Source organism: Xyrauchen texanus, chromosome 43 (assembly GCF_025860055.1).
Source record: "Xyrauchen texanus isolate HMW12.3.18 chromosome 43, RBS_HiC_50CHRs, whole genome shotgun sequence".
Lineage (NCBI taxonomy): Eukaryota > Metazoa > Chordata > Actinopteri > Cypriniformes > Catostomidae > Xyrauchen > Xyrauchen texanus.
Genome location: NC_068318.1, coordinates 4,016,990 through 4,039,186, shown reverse-complemented (window position 1 = coordinate 4,039,186; position 22,197 = coordinate 4,016,990). Strand labels below are relative to the sequence as shown.

Sequence of the window (22,197 nt, the reverse complement as noted above, 5' to 3'; positions counted from 1 at the left end):
AGTGAGAAAGTACTGTAAATAGTAATTTAGCAATTAAAACCAATACTAATTAAGTCATAATTACTGTCTTAATATAGTCAATTAATCTGAAAAGGACAACAACGACATAATAAGTGCAAATAATTTGAATAGGATAAACCTCCACTTTAGAACAGTTTTATTTATCCTTAATTACTCCGTTAATATTGTTTAGTAAACTTCATATATGATGGATATCTGAAATATAACATTCATTTCAATACTTTATACACAAAAATAAGACATTAAATAAGTTGTGCATAATGCCAAGATAGCCTTACTCCACATTCAGTTCATTAGAAATTATTTATATATATGGATTTCTGATATTATTATTTTATCTGAAATTATTTTAGGACAGTTTAGGAGAGTGTGTTTGATTATTGCTTCAGATGACTTGTTAGCGGAAAAGCAACACTATTTTAAAAACGGCTGAGATACTGTCACGGTACTGAAAAAGAGTTAATTTAGTTAGTAAGTTACTCCCCAAAACAGATCATTATTCGATAAAGAACATCTTGTTAAAACATGAGCTCATCAGTTGCTACAGCAGTGTGAGGGGTGAATGGCGGACATCTTTCTATGGCTCAGTATGGTGCGGTACCTCTCGCTGTAGGGAGAGTCTCTGCAGGAGCTCTTCATGTAATCATTGAGCTGGTGGACACCTCCAGTAGCGTTCAAACGCCCCCTGTGGCTGGGTGTCCCGTGTCGGCAGTTCTCCAGTGATGACTTCACCAAGACTGCATGACTGTCAGAACCCACGCTGTCTGTTTGCCCGTTACTCCAGCTGTGAGATCAAAAATCAGCCCCTATTTACACTAGTATGTACTGTGTTTGTAAGGCCTCAGTTCAGTTGATTATACACAGATATTACAGAAATATATTTTATTTCTCTAGATAATCAATAGAGTGCAACAGTGAGTGTCCACTTATTCTTTACTTTTTTGTTGGGTTGCGCTTTATTTTACGTGTACTTTTGGTATACTTCCACTGTACTTACCCTAGAAAGTACTGAGTAAAATTAGGTAACTACAGGAACTTGGGTTAAGGTTAGAGTTGGGGTTAGGTTTAGGGTTAGTACCTAGTAATTACTGTAGTTGTTGTATTTATATAATACGTAAATCTAGAACAGTACAGTTAAATAAAGTGCTATAAAGTATGATTTAGCTTATAGTTAATGGCATAAATGTACATCTTATTTAACAAGAGAATGCATGTACTTTTATGGTAAACTACTGCTAAAATTACAGTGAAACCCAATAATTGAATGTTCTCTGAAGATCCTGTGTGACACATCACATTATGTATATTTTATATTTCATGTAAATATATATTTTTTTGTGTTAGTAGTTATGCACAGAGGGGTGTTTTCTGTTACATTCATTTCAGTGTCACGTGTGTTACCCTGATTGTGTTTTGTGTTCTGTTCATTGCTCCTGGAAGTTACATTTAAAGGGATAGTTCACCCAAATAAATCCTCTCGTAATTTACTCGTGTTCTGCTGAAGAAAGAAAGTCATACACATCTGATGGCATGAGGGTGAGCAAATGATAAGCACATTTTCATTTTTGTCAGAACTATCCCTTGAAGTCATCATGTGACCTGTTGTTTTACCACCTGTGTTACTATATAATGGTTAATAATTCATTTAACAGTACAAAGTTTATTTTTGTAGTTCCAGTAGGTTGTTATATTAACATTAATTCATTTAACGAACAGTATGTGCCTGAAACAGGGTCACTTTGGTCTGTTTTTACTGGACGTTTAACAGGTTTTTTTTTTCTCTCACACTGACTGGTTATTAGAAGCTCCATCATCACCAAATAACCTCAGAGATCATGATATTGCAAAGTCTCCACACTTTCAGTAAGAATCAAACCTACTGAGAAGATTTCAAGTGAGATGTCAAAGTAACTTCTGTAAACACTACTGTTGCACTCAATTCTCATATCTTCTCAGTTCCGGCCAGTGATCTTGTGTGTTTGCTGTTGAGTTATTGAGATACTGTACCATTGGCTGTTGGAGTGAGAGACAGCAACTGACGGATGTGTTGATGAAGTGAACTCGTTGATGGACAGAGATGTTTCTGCTTCTTTATCCGTCACATGCATATGAGGAGGTATCAAATTGTTCGGCATGTAATGCTGAAATACAGGTTGAACAACATTTGATAGTCATTCTTTTCTGAAAACTCCCTTCATTTCATTTTGTTTCATTAACTTTGCTTGGGAAAAATAAAACTGTATTTTGTTTCTTTGTTATGCGACCGTTAACTTAAAACCTAAGATCATGCTCCCTGAAATGAAATGTATTACAATGCACACTGAATCTGAGTAATAGCTAGCAGAATTGAGTTACACAGAATTTTAAGCAGGCTATATCATTTCCATACGTACAGTGACAGGGTTGCAGTAATGTCACATTATGGGTTAGTCTTTCATTTAGTTCCAATAAAAAAATACTGACAGTTCTTTGCTTTGAAAGACTGTAAAGACAAATTTATGATTAGGGGTAAAAGTTTAAGAATTAGCCAAAGAAATGTCATTTTGTGGACCACTAATCCCAATATGTCAATGTTATGACCCTGGAGAGAAAATATGATTTTGAGAAAGTTCAGCAGTAATCTTTTCAAATGACAGTACTTACAGTTCTGTGCAAAAGTTTTAGGCTTTAGGTTTTTGTGAAGCATCTTAAGAGCCTAAAACTTGTGCACAGTACTGTAAAAAAAAAAAGCATGAGCATTAATGGCATAAGCAGGATATTGATTTTAGAGAATTTAGCCATTGATGATACTCACATTGACCAGCTGCAGGTTTTCAGGGGGAGGGTGTGGGTGCTGAGGGGATTTAGCCGCAGTGTTTCGCTCTCGTAAACTCTGCCGCAAGCGATCGTGCATCTTTTTCCTCTGTTTTCTACATGGACAGAAACACACACACAGCTTTTAGATGGCAGCGGATGAGTTTCAGTCATTCCTTCAGTCCTCATTTTAGTTTTTGAGTAAAACATTAGTACAAACTAAAAACAGTGAAAGTGTGCATTACTTTGTTTTGCAGTAAGCCACCACACACAAGATGCCAACCACTAGAAGAGCGATGCAGATGCCTGTTATTGTCAAAACCCGTTTCTGATAGAGCTCCTCTGCTTCTGGAAGAGACCACACATCACTTTTTATACTTTCAGGACAAACACACACATTAGCATCACATTTACAGGCGTACTCTTCTCACTTGGAAAATTCTTGATATTGAAGGGCTAGTTCACTCAGTCATTATTTACTCATCCTTATGTCGTTTTAAATCCATATGAATTTTGTTCTTCAGTGTAATACGTAAGTAAATGAGGACTGGGGTTGTCAAGCTCTGAAGCAGGGGTTCTCAACGGGGCGTTCAAAGGATGCCAGGGGGCGCTGAGAGCAAATTAGTATTGGGGGTGGGGGGTTATGTTACAAATGGGAGCCGTTTATCACTCATAATAATCAAATATATCGTCAAGTTCCACTTTGCATGAAAAGCATTTTCTAGACTTGGAGTATATCAGTTGGTTTTCAATTAAACGGGTTGGTACGCATTTGTACTGTGGTTCATCTGATTTTCTGAGGTCTAGTGACACATCTGAAGTATCTGGTTTAGCAGCGTCAAATACACGGGCAGAGACAACCTCGACTAATGCACCTGTTTGGCTCTGTAGATGGATACGGCTCAATGGACAGAGCAGCGCGAGCACAAAGCTCTTAAATCTCGAGCTCTTAAACTCGCAGCTTTGTGAGTATCAATGAGAAGCTAGACGCGAGATGTGGAAACCATTTGAATTCAACATCACAACCCTTGAATTTACTATAGTTACACTAACTGTACTTTAGGCAGAAATAGATTAATAATAAAGATGCATGCATCCATGTGTTTACTATGGTCTTGTTACAATAACTCAGCTTTGAGTGAGGAACAGACCCAAATTTGAGTTATTATTCAGTAATCTTCGCCTCTAATGAGCTGTTAACCGCTGCAACAGATCATTGATTCAATGAGTTGAACTCAAGAACTGAATCAGTCCGTTCAGACCAGTTTTGAGAACTGGATCATTGGAAAGATCTGACTGATCTATTCATGAATCGGACATCACTACTTCTCTCTTGAACATGCTAAGGAGAGCTAAGGTGGATGTCAAGATTTTCAGTGAATAAAGATTTGAATTTGGGTCTGTTCCTCACTCAAAGCTATCATATGTCTTCAGAAGACTTGAAATAGAGTGGCATGGGTCATTTGGATGACTTTTATGCTACTTTTATGGTGCTTTTTGTCACTTTGAAGCTTGACAGCCCCAGTCCTCAATCACTTCACCTTCATCACCATGTGAATACATGGCCAAATAGGTTTGGAATTGCTGAAAGGAAACAATGACAGAATTTCCATTTCCGTGTGAACCATTCCTTTAAGAATGTTATTTAACCAGATCTCCAAGTAAGAAGAGAACCCAGCACGTCTGCATGTTCCAGTTATGCTGCAGTTGTAATTCAATGGATTTATTGGACACACAGATGCATGTTGATCTTATTTGATCTCAGGATGTAGTTTTGCTGAGGGAGTGGGGCAGGAAATGTTAATTCAATGTCAGTGAGAATCATCATGTCATCACTACCAACATGACACACAAACCCTGCAGGGATCAGATCAACTGGACAACGTCTTTAACACTCAGCCATGCATGTCATTCATCTCAATCCAAGGTTTAGAACACAACACTGACTGACTGCATTGAATGAAGCCTTCAGCATGGGCCATATGTATCTATATGAAAATGATTCAATGTTGATGTTTTTTTATAATTGTTTATTTGTTAGATTAATCTTCCATTTTCAATGGCCAATCGATTTGAGAATGCTAAAGGCTTCAACAAAAAGTCTTGAGATGGCAGCAGCACTTACTCACAGGCTGGATAAACACAAACAAAAGGTGGGGAATGTTAGGGATGGGCCGATCAATCCTAAAATATCTTTAGCTCTGATACTGATGCTGTTTCCAGAGGACAGACATAAAAATATCAATATTAAAGTTTTTTTGGTAACACTTTCTATGAAGCCCATATTTCTAATCCATTGTAAAGGCATTATAATGCCATGCAATTGTAACATTTTATATAATGGAAGTTATAATAATAATTCTCCAAATAAGATCACAAACATTAAGGTTTATTGAATTGAGTCCAGTATAGAAACAGTTTTGATTTTTCTTTATTATTAGGTGTGTTTACACCCAAGAAGTTGGGCAAATTTTATTCTCAAGAGAGACAAAGTTTCTAATATATTTTTACACGTGTTTTTTGTAATGATGCAAGTGAGTCCTTCCTATATTTGATACTTTTACTTATTGATATTATGCAATCATACTCTTATATCTACATTGATGTACTCAACTATAATCAGAAGCTATGCAATATATATTCATAGATTGACTTTTATGTATTCAGCTTTGCATTAATATTCTCTCTATACCATTATCACTGATGTACTAATGCTCCATGGATTCCATATATGCCCAAACTTGTACACCTGTGTTTATACATTCATGTTACCAGAAGTAAGCCTCATATGTTCAACGTGTGTGTTAGATTACTTCATTCTCTTTCTCTGCTCTTGTATATGGGTTTGTGCCCTTTTGACCTGATGAGGTTTCAGAGCTGGATGCAGAGAGAGCTTAGTTTATAGTTGTTATTGTTCCAAGCAATGCACAGATGCGATTCTGTGAACACATGATGTCTCTAAGACACCTGTGCTCGTATTTTGCAGAGATCATGAAATTTATGAGCACTTGACAAAGAGACTGTATATGCACTGTATAATACCGTAACTAATCTTTGGTTGTCAGACTAACATCTCAAACCTCTAGCTCTTGACTCTCTGTACTTTAATTTTTATTTACATTTACTTACTTTCAAGACTTTCTTATTAGGTTTATTCCAGGACTTAGTCCTTGGATATATCCTTAAGATATATCTACTTAACATTTTATAATCAAACATTTATTTCCTGTATTATTACATTTATTCACCTTATTTAATATTTTATTCATTATTCATTTCTGTAAATTAAAAAGTTATTCCTTCTACAAATCATTTGATTTATTGAAGTAATTTCCATCTGCTGGATCTCACTGCATAACGTAATATCTCAAAATGTACAATGTATGAGTGTTATTTTTTGTTGTAATGTATTGTCTTATAACCACTTAAAAATATCTTATGGATGTTTATAAGACATTGCTTTTGCCACTTTACTTAAAGCATACCTATTATATATATATATATATATATATATATATATATATATATATATATACATTATAACTTCTGCAGATGAAATTATATTCTGCTGGTGTTATAATGTATTATAATTGTGGTTACAATTATTTATGTGAAGTTATAAAATATAAAGTGTATTATGAGACATTACTATAGCATTATTATGTCTTTGTAATGTGTTATAAGTATGGGCTTCATAGAAAGTGTTTTTTTTGTCATTTATTAACCATGAAAACTATTGCGTTTCACAAGACCCATTGAGAAAAATATGTTTATCTATAGTTATATATCTATTTCTACTTCTGCTAGTAGTCACATACAGCACTCAGAGTTTGTTGTAAATGTATTTAAATGAAAAATCTGTTAAAAGACTGAAAATATTGATTGTTAAATGCTAAACAAAAACAGATTTCTGATAAATTACAGATTATGCCTATAAATTAAAAAAGATGGCTTTTAAATATGGAGCTAAATGGCCAAAATGACCTATTTTATCATCAGAAGAAACAACAACAACAATAACAATCCATTTATTAGAGGTATCGTTATCGTTATTGGTACAGGTCTCACGATATTGACTTTAAAAGTACCTGAATCAGATAAAAAAAAACAAAATGTGATATCAAGGAAATTGGCTTTAAAAAAATGTATTAAAAAATGTGAATGCCACATCTTAATGGGCACAATTATTTCATTTTAATTTCTTCTGAAACAGAAAGTTGGGGAAGGATAAATTGAAGGGCTCATCCTTTCTCGTAAAGAGTCTATAGCTTTTAATAGTTTACGTCAGCGAGGATATTCTTATTGAAATAGGCATTCGATTGGACAAAAATGTGTAAAAAGCCAAGATGTTATAATATGATGTCATATATATTTTCCGTTTGTCCTCCCAAAAACTGCACATTTTAAACGCATATATTTGCTAAAGTAAATTTTGTCAATGTTAAAAATCTCAAAACTAGTACTAAATGTAACAAAACTCAGATTTTTATTGCATGGGGTCATTAAGGCTCAAGATATTCAAAGATATTCGACTGCTTTTGCAAAATCATTGGTTCATTTCATGTATCGCGGCAGTTCGGAGGTGACATGTCCACTGTGTGGCGATACAAGAGAGTGAAATACTCCAAACAGATGAGGTTTTTAAGGTTAATGCTGTATTGAGTTTTAAGTCAACAAAACCCACATCCTTAAACCTTAAACCTACTCCTAACTGATAGTGTCAGAAAAACAAATGCAAAATGTAAAACACAATCGCTGAAGCAACCACATCTATGAATGGTGCTTTTAAGAAACTTTAGGCTAACGTGCTCTTCAGGACTCGTACCTTTGTATCGCAACACACAATTCGATTGCATTACTAACTGCTTCAAAAATTGTGTAATTGTTGTTGTAGCGACTTCAGTGTTAATTTCACAAGGAAACTGTTGCGTACCATGTAAAATCATTTTGCAAAATTGTAGGTATAGTAACGGGATCCTATGAGACCAGGTTGGATTATTCTGATCAGATTTCTGTTTCTGTTATGTATCTTTATCACAGATCACATCTCATTCAAGCCTGTGAGCAAACTTTGTTACCATGTTATTTTGAACATGAATCTTTTTTTAAGGTAAAACAAAGGTCTTCTTGATGCACACAACAAAACACACAACACAGCAGCTGCTACTGTGTGTAAACACAGATAAAACACTGAGGAGAAGTAGACACATGAATAAACACAAAGAATAAAGTGAGAAATGACAATGTCATGCTGAAGACAGAGAGATGCATGAATGGAGGGCAAAGCGAAGCTGAAGGGATCTCAACACAGCATAAATACTGCAGGACTATGTGTGTGTGTGTGTGTGTGTGGATTGATCTGGCTGGCTGTGTGTGTGTGCGTGTGTGTGTGTAGAACGGAAGATGGTATTCATGAATAATTAACAACATCCTTCCTAGCATAAACGTCACACCAGAAACCTGTAGAACTTTCTGAGCAGCCAGCTCATGCTGAATGTATTCATATAATAAATAATGTATGAACGTGCTAAATATTAGTGATTCAGATCATCGCCAATTATCTGTTATGGCTGTTTGATCCCTTCATGAGCAAAAGGAAACCGGCTGAATTGAAGGAAACAGGCTCAAGCTTCTAGTCCTACAAATCTGCAAACTAGGAGAAAAGACGATTCATACCCATAAATTCAATCCCAAGATGTTCTGCCGAGGCAGACAAGGTGATGAACGGAAAGAAAAGAAACAAAAACAGTTGGTTGGAGTTTGGAGCGGTGATGTCACTCTGACTGACAAATACACAGGACGACTCCACAATAAAACACCATAAAGCTGCATATATAATCAGGATACATAACAGATACACTGTACGTTCAATTTCATTGAGCTCTATTCTGTTGAACTTCAACCCACCATCACAATGCATCATTCAATGCTTTCAAAAATGTCATATTTCAGTAAGCATTAGAGATATATGGATGGTTTACAACACGTATATAGTGATGTTTATCTCTATATACAGACACTTATGGCTGCCCGATATTGGTTATCATTATGATACAAGAACATGCACATGCATGATTTCAGATTTCAATAACTATCATTCCTTTCAGTGAAGTTTGAATCCAGTACAGTATGACTAGAAGTGATATATCTGTATTTCTCTAGTGAGAATTGATAATTGGTTAACAAAAACATCTTGAAATATATCTAAATACAATGGTTCTCAAAAATGCACAAATGGATTAACAGTAAATACATTGTATGGGTCATTCCACAAAATCGCATTGGTGTGAAAAAGATCAATATTTAAATACTTTTAACACTAAATCATGCTTCCGGTGATGTAGAATTTAAATTTTTGGGTGAACTATCCCTTTAAGACATGTTATTAAAGGCAATTTGCCTCACATTTGCATCAGCAAAGAATCACTAACTTTCTTGTTTTTCTTTGCAATGATGACTTTTGGCCTGTCCCCAACGCTGTTTCCAATTTCTTCTTGGGTATTAGCAAATGTGCCATTTTGATAGAAATAATAAATGAATAAACATACATCAATATAAAAGCTATTATCTATATATGTATAATGTTACGTTTTAATGGACATAATATCTATTTTAAAGACTTAAAAGTTGCAAAGTTTAGATTCCAAGAGTTGTGATCTTAAGATATGCATCAAAACTTTTACCACCTTAACTCCCCTTACATTTCTCCCCAAAAATGGCACAGTGCAATTTATGCTACAATGAAAGACATTCTTTGTATGATGCTTAAAATCTTACAAAAATGTACTTGATCAATCCTTTTTGAAACAGAAAAGGCACTGATTTTGTGGAAGTAACCATATAATGACCCCATGTCACATTAAACAATTTCCTTTACATTCTGAGTGCCATTTATCAAGAAATTGTTGTTTATCAGTTGTTTGACTGTGATGCAATACACTGACCTAATAATACAATAATACAACTGTCAGTGGCATAACTCTCTCCTTTATAAATCGTTCTGAAGTGGGTCCTGATCACTGTTTCTACTGATCTACTGATGACGGCCTTGAACTTAAGGACACATAAACACTAATAACAGCAGAGAATGGATTGTCTGTGCAGAGCTTCAGACAATATCAGCCAAACCTCTGAACATGAACTGTGCACTAATGGCTTATGTTGTCATTTTAATCATGTTTTACAGATCATCCTCAGGAAACTCATTTGTGTCTCCATGACTTGCAGCCGATATCATTAACAGCATACTGAACTTAGCCCCATTATTTGATAGATTTTATTGTTTGATGTGTAATGTAAACCATTAGGTTTTACCTCCACTATTTCTATACTGATTAAATGTTTTTTGTTTTTTTTGTATTTACAAAATTTGCACATTCTGTTCAACCCTGTCATGCATGTGACATCTCCCCTCTTTTTTTCCTCTTTCAGTCTTTATCATTATTTCATTACGTTTACACTTATATTGGTTAAATATTGTTCTTGGCACCAAGCACAAGGATACTGGTTGTAAATAATCTCTTATAATAAAAGATGTTTTAAAGGGGTCATGACATGCCTTTTTTACTATTTTATTATGATCTTTGAGGTGTTGTATTATATTAACAAAGTCATATATTTGTAGAACATGATCATTTTCCACCCTCATTCTGGCCCTCTGTCAGAAACGCTCTGTTTTGGTGCTGCTTCTCCTTTAATGGTGCGTTCACATACAACACGAAGCAAGCCTTTCGCGCGGCGTGATTAAATAGAAAGCCAATACAAAGATGCGAATAGACACGAATAGACACAAATTTGTGCCAGGCGACGCAAATGAAGCGAATGACGTGACTCGAACATGCGAAATCGCTTCATTTGCTTTTCAACTTGAGCGAGAAATTCGCTTGATGCATTGAGAGCCTATCAGCATTGAGCATTGAGATTGTCCGGATGTCACATAGTAGCAGAAGGAATCTGGAAAAATGGATGAAAAAATTGTTGTAGCAGTGTGAATTGTATGACACAACATCATGCATGTACAGAGACCGCACGAAAAAAGACATCGCTTGGAGGAAAGTGAACGAGGAAGTTGGACTACCTGGTAGTCTGAAAATATGCTTGGAAAAAAAAAGTTGGAAAAGTTCTGAAAATATGCACGTCTACTTGATTCCAGCTATTGGTTGTACTTTACTATGAACCAAGTCGTAGAAGCCTCTCCTCCTGTACTTTTCCGGAAGAGAAGGGGCAATAATTGCGGGTTCGCGTTACTGTGCGAGGTGAACATTTTCTTTGCGTTGTATGTGAACGCACCATATGACTTGACAGTAAACGCCCACTGTTCTGATTGGCTCTCTGCTCTTGACTGACCTGCTCTCTCCTTGTCATCTCACTACTCACTGCTACTGGGCTGGGCTATGGAAGTAATAAGGTAAAGTAGGTGTTGACGTGTTGTTTGAGGTGTTCAGATTCAAAGGTCTACCACAATGTGACATCAAAATGTGGAGGAAGTAGAGAAAGAGTCGTTTTGGCAGCTTGTTTTCAACAAATGCTCTTTTTGCAGTGAAGGGGGAAGTTTTGAGTTCTGAAACTTACAGTAAGTTTTTATAGCACAATGACCTCTGATATGTTGAAAGATCAAGGAAAATTGTATTCCTCATGTCATGACTCCTTTAACAACCCACAACCCAAATGATCGAACTATATGAATTCCAAATTTACAGTGATGGGGTTAAAATATTCTAGAACTTTAGCGTTAATGATCAATGTTGGGGAGTAATTCATAAAAAGAGCTGCGCAACTTTACTACATTATCAGTAGTGTGATATTAGTTCAGCTATTTTCACAATAGTGCATTACTTTACAAAGTAATCAAACACACTCACCTAAACCGTCCTCTCTCTCCCTTAGCAATGGGAAAAAAACGTTATACATTTATAATTAAATTAATAGCTGTTTTTTTTTATTATTTTTGGGACAGTTCATGTAAATGATCTGGTCAAATAAATGATTCCCTTATATTTAGCATTGGGAACTCTGATTCATTTTTGTGAGTCAGTTTGTTCGGATACTTCACGCACATGAACTAGCCTTATTTGAGTGAAATAATTAGTGTTTTGCTGCTGTTTATGACAGTTTATTTGATTCAGTTGTATACAATAGGGTGTTAAGTTACTATTTAGTATAAATGCATATATTCAATTTAGTTTTATTATTTAATGTGACCCTAATTAAACAATCTGTTACATATTTAAAAATATGTTCTTCAAATAGTTTCAATCAAAAATTAACTATTAATTCTTATTGTGGTCACCTAATATCTGTGGTGGTTACGGCCCTGATACTTAGGGTCTGAGGTGGGAAAATAGGATTTCTTGAAAGTAACTTTTTCAAATGAAATTACATAAAAATGCTCAAGCTCAAATGGCGAATTTCCTGAGAATGACCCAGAGACTAGGCAGGACTTCCATTCTACAATACATAATGAGCTTATAGTAAAGTCACAGTTCATAACCTTGTGAGTCATTTCATCTGATGCTGCAATAGCCTAATAACACTGCTGTGTCAAACCTGATCTTCCCAAATAACTCACGAGTGTAAAAACTGATGAATGACATCCCTATCTAACGATTGTCAGCTAACAGTATCCAACAGAACAAAACTAGATTAACAAATGCTAAACATGCAAAAAGAAGGAATGGAAGAAATAACACTGTCTGATCTGACTAACGTTTGGTACAGAACACAAAACCAAAGCGAGAGGAGACAGCGCTGACTGAGCATGCTCCGACCCAAGCACAGACAGAAAGAGGAAAGAGACGTACTGTAGAAACTGGCCATTATGTAGTTTTGGCAGCGTTCACCAGTAAATTCATCAGGGCACCTGAGAGGACAGACAGAAGTCACAGAGAGAAGAGAGAAGAAAGACAGGAAGTGAGTTTGACAGCCAAAAGATCCCAACACACACGCGTCCGCTGTCGCCCGCCGAACGCCTCACAAACATCCGCCTTATTTCATCATGTGCACTTTCCATCTGATTCCGAGAGCCAACCAAATTAATATTCCACCCAAAAATGAAAAATCAGTCATCATTTACACACCCTCATGTTGTTCCAAACCCAAAAGAATGTCTTCTGTCATTGGAAAACAGAAGGAGAATTTTTGATTTAATGAAAGAGAATGAGTACTGGGGTTGTCAAAAAACGCATCATAAAATTATCAGAAATGTGGTCTTTATGACATGTGCACTACATTCCAAGTCTGCTGAAGTCATCCGATAGCTTCGTGTGAGGAACATAGTCATTATTCATTGATAATCTTCCCCTCCGGTGGGCTGTTCTACTACTGAGACCGGATCATTAATTTAGTGAGTTGAACTGGAGAACCGGATCAGTCATGAACAAATCATTGAAATGATTCACTGAAAAAATCTGACACAAAAGAACGATTCATTCAAGAATTGGATATCACTATCACTCCTGAACATGCCAAGGAGAGATAGTGGAGATATCCAGATTTTCAGTTAATAATGACTTATATTTTGTGTCTGTTCCTCACACAAAGTTGTCATATGTGTTCAGAAGTCTTGGAATATAGTGGAAAAGTCATAAAGACCAATTGTCTGATCTGTTCGCATTCACTATTTGAAATGTATTTATTAATATCATTTACTTACGTACATTAAAAGGACCAGGATATTTTTCATAAATTCTCCTTTTATCATTTAGGTTGGGGATGACATGAGGGTGAGTGAATCATGATTCATCAACATTTTTATTTTTTAGTGAAATCTTTTTTTGTTGTTGTCTCTGAATATTTCTGTGCAGTTAGTAGTGTCTCTAGTGTAGAGGCTGACAGAGATGACAGTAGGGCATCTTTTGGGTCCCGCCACACACATTCATGCACCTGTCCACATCGAATGCGCGGCCTGGCAGACTCTGATACAGAGAACGTGATGGAAATGTTTTGGAAATGGCGGCGTGGCAGAGGCAGCATGGAAACAGCAGTGAGCACGTGTGTGTTTGGGGGTGTGGGGCGTCCACTGACTGCACATACGTTTGGGATCTATGACTCGCACAGGGTCTGTGGTTTGACAGCGGTTCCCTGTGTATCCGGGAGGACACCTGTGTTAAAGAGAGGATGAACATAGCATAACATATGACAACACAACATTACACGACAACACTTTACAAAACACACACACACACACGCACGACAAAAACTCCACTAAACACAGTTGCATTTACCAATATTTGAGTAGCTGTTAGAAAATGACCTATTTTATCGAATGAAATACCCTATTTAATACTGTAGTTATTGCCATTTTATTTGAATTTAGAGGAATATCTCACCCAAATATGAAAATTCTGAAATGCATTACAATAATTTCAATAGTGCTGAGGCTAAACACCATTGGTTCTCTTATGACCATTTTTTATTTGAGAGCTGTAGCAAAGGGAAAGTTTGCCAGTGAATAACAACTTAGCTTTATGTGAGGAACAGAAAGCTATTGCATGACCGTAGAAGACTTTGAATATTGTGCACAAGTCACACAAAATACTTTTATGATCCGTATATGGCACTAACTGTTTGACAGAGTCCCCACACTCATTCATTATATGGAAAAGAGCAGCCAGGAAATTGCCATTTTTGTGTCCCACAGAAGAAAGAAAGTCATACGGCTTTGGAATGACATGTAAGTGATGACAGAATTTTCATTTTTGGATGAGCTCATCCTTTAATGTTCTTGTACATATTTTATCTAAGTATTTATTATAGGAAGAGTTCACCCAAAAATGAAAATTCTCTCATCATTTACTCACTCTCATGCCATCCCAGATGTGTATGACTTTCTTTCTTCTGCAGAAAACAAATTAAGATTTTTAGAAGAATATTTCAGCTCTGTAGGTCCACGCAATGCAAGTGAATGGTGACCAGAACTTTGAAGCTCCAAAAAGCACATAAAGGAACATAAAAGTAATCCATAAGACTCCAGTGGTTTGATCCATGTATTCTGAAGTGATATGATAGGTGTGGGTGAGAAACAGATCAATATTTAAGTCCTTTTTTACTCTAAATCTCACCTTTTACATCTTAAAGTCACATGTGGTGCCTGTTTAGTTTCACTTTCACATCTGAATGTGAAAGTTATTGGAGATTTAAAGTAAAAAATGTTCTCACCCACACCTATCATATCGCTTCTGAGGACATGGATTAAAGCACTGGAGTCTTATGGATTACTTTTATGTTTTCTTTATGGGCTTTATGGAGCTTCAAAGGTCTTGTCACCATTCACTTGCATTGTATGGAAGAAAAATCTTCATTTGTGTTTTGCAGAAGAAAGAAAGTCATACACATCTAGGATGACATGAGGGTGAGTAAATTATGAGAATTTTCATTTATGGGTGAACTACCCCTTTAATTTTCTACATGTTGTTGATTTTGTCCTGTGAAGTACTATGAGCTGCTTCAACAGTATATATATATAATTATAATAATGTTTTCATTCATTCATTACAGCATAAAGGTTTTGGGCTGGGATATTTCCAGTCATGATATAAACATCTGCACTCTGATGAAACAAACACACGCGCACACGCGCGCGCGCGCGCACACACACACACACACACACACACACACACACACACACACACACACACACTGCTGCAGCTGTGCTTGTGATAAGGGTTTAACCGCTGGAGCAGCTGTCTGTCTCACCAATCACATTGACAGATGTTCAGATGGATGTATGAGATTTATTTCACATTTATTGCAAGTTAAATTACACTCACATTCAGAGGAAACAAGCAAATAGATTAGCACTGCTTGCCCAGGTTAAAGTTGTCTCCACAATGTTAGTGTGCTTACTAGTGGACTGCATACTGGTCAGAGTCAAAGAGTCCACCTTCAAATCTCTATGACATTCTGCTTTCTAGACATGATCATGCCACTAATTAAAGTATCAGAGTGCAACAGCGCCCGTTCACTTTTAAAGCTGTCTTCATTTTGCTTTGGGTCCATTAATCTTCATTCTCCATTCATTTCTTCAATAGATGTTTCATAAAATCCTTCATAAAAGAGTTGTATGCCATGAAACCAACCAATCAGCTCCAAGGTGAATCATAACATTACAAACTTTGATTTAAAGCAACACAGTATTTGAAAATCAGACATAAAAAGGTTAAAGGAACAAGATTGTGTACTCAGAGTTTTTAAGGAAGGAATGAACTAAAATCCCATGACACGATTGCATCATTTACACCATATCATGGGTGCATTTAGTGTAAAGGCAGTTTGTTGGCCATGATTCTCTAATTAGTAGATCATGGGTAGTTATATTAAACATGATTTTTATTATGAAGTTGAAATGACCCTAATGGCTTTAATAGAAGCATACATATCAGCAATTAACAACCTCAGAGCTCACGGTTGGTCTTTCAAGGTTTATAAGTAATTGTTACAGTAATAATCAATTACCAGATGGAAAACTTTTATAGGATTTTTACTTCTGATAACCAGAATTCAGCGCTCTGTTGCACCTCTCTCCTCAACAAGCTGCATGATTTGAGGTATCATTCATGTCTGAGAAAAATAACATATATAAGTATAATATCTGAAGCCCTAGCTTTAGCAAACTTCACTAAAGACATGTTTTGAAATTGAAAGCTCAAGTTCCTGAGGAGCACAGCTGTCTGACCGCTCCTGCATTTACAGTAGAGAGAGAGCGAGAGAGTTCAGCAGTACATGCTGAATGGGAACAGAGAGTTCTGAGATGCAGCAGTTTTTAGTGCTTAATCACTGAATCAGACCATAAGAGCACTAATACAGTGTGTGGCTTAAAGCCCAGAGGATGGACACACACACACACATGGACACACGGACACACACACACACACACACACACACGGACACACAGACACACGGACACACACACACACACACACACACACACACACACAGAAAACCTCAGTTGTTGATGAACTGAGAGCATTTATATTTCATAAACTCGGCCTACAGTTTTGTTTTTGCATGAAAAAGTGAACTGATTATTATTTATTGGGAATTTGTTTATTCATTAATTAGTTTATGTTTCAAGAAGTACAAGATTTAGGGTAACTCTATACAATAATGTTGCCTTTACTCATTTTTTATAAAGAAGTTTGTGAATGACAAACTTCACAAAATAATTAAAAATAGCATTATAAATGATAACGACATAAATAACTAGGGTGACCTTACTGCAATACCTTCCAAAAAGTGAGTATTTTAACTTGTACTTCTCATAAATGCTTAATAAATACACTTACTTATATTTATCAAAAACATAAAATGCTTCTACATAAAATCTACTTCTTGATTTATGTCACAATGCAGAAAAAAAGTTATCCTTCCACTGAGATTAAAAGGAAGGATTATGTCATTTCATTACAGTCGGATTAATGTTTGAGTTTTGTCTTTGCTTGTCATGTTGATGTAAAAAAAATGGTGCAACTCCCAAGTGTACTGTCCCAACTTACCTAGTGCAAGTTACCTAAAGTACACTTCATATGTGTCTGCTTTACAGCACGGGTCATTTCCATAGATTACTAATGTTGAATAAGTACTCTTAAGCATTTATAAAGGCTGGTCAAAATCCGCACTATTTGGCAGGTATTGCATAAAAATCACTCTTTTGAAATAACCGCTCATCAATGATTTATAATGCATTTGTAAATGACTTATTAGTCATTAATTCATTTATAAATTAATTTATAAACCAATCCATTTATAAACTCTTAACAAAGGGAACATTAATGTAAAGTGTTACCAGTTTGCAAATGGCTTCTATTAGAAATGGCTTTAATTAGACTTCAACTGAAAGACTTTTAATACATAAATCCTCTGAGCAGTTGAATGTCTGTCAGTGAGAGTGTTAAACAGCGTGCAGTCTCTCTGTCACACACACACACACACACACACACACGCGTGCAGCTGTACCTGCAGAGGCGTCTGATGTTGCCGGGCGTGACCTCCAGCGTGAAGCATTTTCCTCCATTCACGCAGTAGTTACTCTCGCTCTCACTGCAGCGCGTCACGTGACTAGACGTTTTAGGTGCCGGAGTCGTACTGGTGGCCGCTGCGGATGAGACAAACACAAACGCATAAATACACTGATGCAAGACCTGTTTCACACTAGAGGATGTTATTATGTTACCAAAGCATTCATTTTAAATAAAGGGTATGATAAAGTGTGCCGAATGTAAAGCAGATAAGGACATGCACAACATGTGTAATGATCTTCACTAAACAACCGCTGAAACGCAGAGGAACATGAGAAGACTAATACAGCACTGATGGGATATTTTGGGTTATTGATGAAACTCAAATCAATTCAGGCTCATTGCCATGGACTAAATAAAGAATATAAATGCAAAGTGAGATGAATATAACACAGGACTTGTCAATCAAAGTGTTACTTTATTTGTTACACGACTACACTGGCTAGACAGACATTTATACAATTTTGATTGTAAAATAAAACGATTCATTTTCTGTTCAAATACAGGCACTACTGAAGAAGCAATAAACTACAATGTTTCGTCTTAACAAATGTAGTGAGCATTGAACACATCTGAACACAGGTTATGCAAACTCATCCCTGAATCCTGATTCAATGAGACGCTGATATAAGCCAAGCTGATCCAAAACATACACGGCTGCATATATTTAATAAATCAAGACAACATTTTAGCAATTTAAAGAAATCACAACAGCATCCAATAAGATCCCTCTGTACCTGATATGTTGTTGGGATAATGTCTGGATATATGAAAGTGCATCACTTCTATCCGTCGACACCCAGTTGGATGAAAAAGTGTTTCCTGAGCGCTCTGTTTGGACCGACTGCCTCTCTCTGCACTTCCTGTCTGACAAAGTCCCTGCTCATGCAATTTTTGAAATGATCAGCTCTACGGCAGCGCACGACGCACGTCACATCTCTAATGCATCATCAATGCAGTGCTGAGCTATAAGTCACCGCAGCTTGAGACTCTGTGATCGATCTTTAGTGCCAGTGACCAACAAGCCTACACACACACATCTGCAAATCTGGAGCTGTCACGATGACTAGGAATGGACTGACACGCCAAACCATGAATGGACAGTCCATTGCATGTCTAACCATGAATCTCCCTGAGTAACTTCATGACTCGACATACTAATGGCTCAATTTTGTGCTGCGTTTAGGACCAAACTAATTCCACCAGGAAGTAAAGGTGACATATTAATAGCCATCTCTAACATCAGGTTACTTTCATCTGTGGTCTAGAATCTATGAGGCCACATCCGGCCTTCTCAGCTTTGCCTCTGTAAATGCACGACGAGTGGTGTGGGACGATTGAACGTTCTGGAGATGCTGCCTTCAACATGGTGGGTAATCGAGTTAGCTTTGTCATGATTTCATAGGTCATGGACCCCATCAGGTGACTGCTGAAGCAGGAGACGCTCAACGTAATTCAATCTTTACAGTCTAAACTGCTGATGTTTGAGTCCACCGGCACCGCATGAATAATTGACAGCATAACAGATTGCTTTGGGTCCATTAATCTAACTGTTGTTTTTTACTCCCATTAAACATACAGCATTAGTGATCAGGCACATTTGATCATCCGCCACATTAAAACATCTTTCAGGAGCGAATTCACTAAAACGTTGCACAACATTAGCATGATATTTTAGCGTAAATCCCAGCAAATTGTGCACCACCTGTAATCCAGTTAAAGCAGGAGAAAAATTAACTGGAATAGTGCCGTGCCGTGAGTATTGTACCTATTAGTCATTGTCATTCTTTTCAGTCCAAACATACCACCCTTTCTATGTTAATAAGGCTTATTATGGATTGTGCTGTATTTACAAAAGTCAGCACTATTAACATTTATTGTGATTACTGGCTGCAGAAACACACAACACATCCGGTATGAAGCATTGCATATTTTGCAGTGAAGATTCAAAAGAACCGACTCATATGTGTCATTTAGTCGGAGATCAGGGTACACTGGTAGTGCTGAGTGTTTCAGCAGAATCAGAATCCTGATTCAATATGACAAGCTGAAATAAGCCAAGCTGATCCAAAACGTACATGGCAATATCTACATATATACAGTATATATATTAGAGGTGGACCGATGGTGGATTTTGCCGATACGTTATCTAAGGTGGTGGGAAAGGCAGATAACCGATTAATCAGCTGATATTGGCACCAATGAATTGGAAAAACTGACATATCAGTCTACCTCTAATATATATATGTGTGTGTGTGTGTGTGTGTGTGTGTGTGTGTGTGTGTGTGTGTGTGTGTGTGTGTGAGCGTGTATTTATCACTTTGTGGGGACCAAATGTCCCCATAAGGATAGTAAAACCCGAAATTTTTGACCTTGTGGGGACATTTTGTCGGTCCCCATGAGGAAAACAGCTTATAAATCATACTAAATGATGTTTTTTGAAAATGTAAAAATGCAGAAAGTTTTCTGTGAGGGTTAGGTTTAGGGGTAGGGTTAGGTTTAGGGGATAGAATATAAAGTTTGTACAGTATAAAAACCATTATGTCTATGGAAAGTCCCCATAAAACATGGAAACACAACATGTGTGTGTGTGTGTGTGTGTGTGTGTGTGTGTGTGTGTGTGTGTTGCAATGCAGATATTAAAAAGAACCAACTGATAAGAATCATCCACCCATATTGGCGGAAGAATACACATTTGAAAATTGTCATGAAACAGTCATGAAAATCATTCAGTTTTTTATAATGTTTACCAACCCTATAAATGATGGAGGAGAGCATTATAATCAGACATATATCCAGACGTGTGGTATAGTTGAGGCTTTTACAAATCTGATGCCGTACAATGGAAGTGCACAGTTCAAACTGCATTCAGCACCTGATTAGCATGATTCCTTTAGAAAACTGGCTGCTTACACAATGCAGACACTGCATTCAAATAATCTAGGGCATCAGTGAGTGCAATTCATTCTTCATGAATTCACTCTTATGGAGAAAAGGAAAGTGAGGTACATTTGCATACATTTGAACATCAATGAAAAGACCGTATCATAAGTGTTGAGTCGAATGACACGAGATTCATTTCAGCTCACAGATTTCAAACACACTATTCATGTGATGTTGGCATTTTGGCATGCTGCACTCAGATTGACGGGCACCTCGATGAAGTTGAATTGTCAGCAGAACAGCAGGACAACGTTTGAGTCTTTTCAAGGTGAGAGACAGCAACGAATTATTCAATTCACGTATGAATGGATCTCTATGCATTCAATGTCTGCCGGCAAACCGCGAAGATGCCAAGAATAAACACGAGTGATGTGCAAAATGAGAAGAGGGGAAATAGACTCACTGTGTTTAACCTTCATGCTTGTGTTTGTGTCTTTCTTAATGTGAATGAACACCGATCTGGTCGTAAAGCAGGAAAATACCCAAGATATTTTATGTATTTATTTATATTCTGTAAGGTTTATGTTCATAGTTATTGGGCAGGTAATAGACAGTTAATGCACAATGTTTCCATAACCGAAACTCTATACGAATGTAAGGGAAATTGGGTAACATTTTACACTTTACAATATTCCCTTTGTTAAGGGTTCATAAAGGGGTTCATAAATCACTGAAAAGTTATTTAGACGAATATATCTATATACAGTATATCATATTATCATCTTAAGAAACATGCTTAAAATGGGAAACTTTCCTCCAGTACTTGACAAATAGTGTTCATTTTAACTTTCATGTTATAAATGCTTAATTAATACACAAAAAATGCCCTAATTCATGATTTATATCACTATGTAGCAAAATTGACTTATTTGCACTTACTAATTTATTAAAGTGAGATTAAAAGGAGGGATACAGTTAGTTACTAGATTGGTTATTAATGTTGAACACGTGTTATCAAATAATAAGTGTTATTGAGGTAAAATGTCTCACTATTTGGCAGGCATTGCATGTACATGTTGTTATAACTGCATATACATTATTCATTATGTAAATGATTCATTATATAAATTAATTTAGTTATTAATGAACCCCTTTAAAAACCCCCAATAAAGGGGTATTTTTTGGTCCTGTAACTGGCCACTAATTATTTTATGTTTTTAAATATATTTTTGTCTTCACGTGTTTAAATAATCCTGCGGTTTTGTTATTTTTAAAATAACAATAGTCCATGTAAGCGCAGCGTAGTTATAGCGGGAAGACTAGCAGCTGTACATCATCACACCATTACCTTGGTAACTCCTAGCCAGTCACATGTAAGCCATTTCTTTATAAGTCTGCTCACAATCTATCACATTGCTGTTTCAGTGTGCTAACAACCTCCACCACCCCACCACCACCAGTTGAGCACCGTCCCACCTGGGGATAG

General features: G+C 36.5%; 1 protein-coding gene across 9 annotated transcripts in view; it reads right to left on the bottom strand.

Annotated features, from left to right (window-relative positions):
- The window catches only part of LOC127635456 (pro-neuregulin-1, membrane-bound isoform-like), a 67,073-nt gene that overhangs the window by 4,617 nt on the left and 40,259 nt on the right, over positions 1–22,197 (bottom strand). For 2 of the 9 annotated variants that reach the window (XM_052115530.1, XM_052115524.1), the window contains 7 exons: positions 17,767–17,905; positions 12,615–12,673; positions 8,491–8,514; positions 3,060–3,162; positions 2,816–2,930; positions 2,029–2,162; positions 623–805 (listed from right to left, as the gene is read on the bottom strand). In XM_052115530.1, coding sequence (XP_051971490.1) covers positions 623–805; positions 2,029–2,162; positions 2,816–2,930; positions 3,060–3,162; positions 8,491–8,514; positions 12,615–12,673; positions 17,767–17,905 — 757 coding nt within the window. Of the gene's footprint in view, positions 1–622; positions 806–2,028; positions 2,163–2,815; positions 2,931–3,059; positions 3,163–8,490; positions 8,515–12,614; positions 12,674–13,845; positions 13,914–17,766; positions 17,906–18,565; positions 18,695–22,197 lie in introns of those variants that run through there. The other 7 variants (XM_052115531.1, XM_052115526.1, XM_052115532.1 and 4 more) reach the window with 6 other exon arrangements.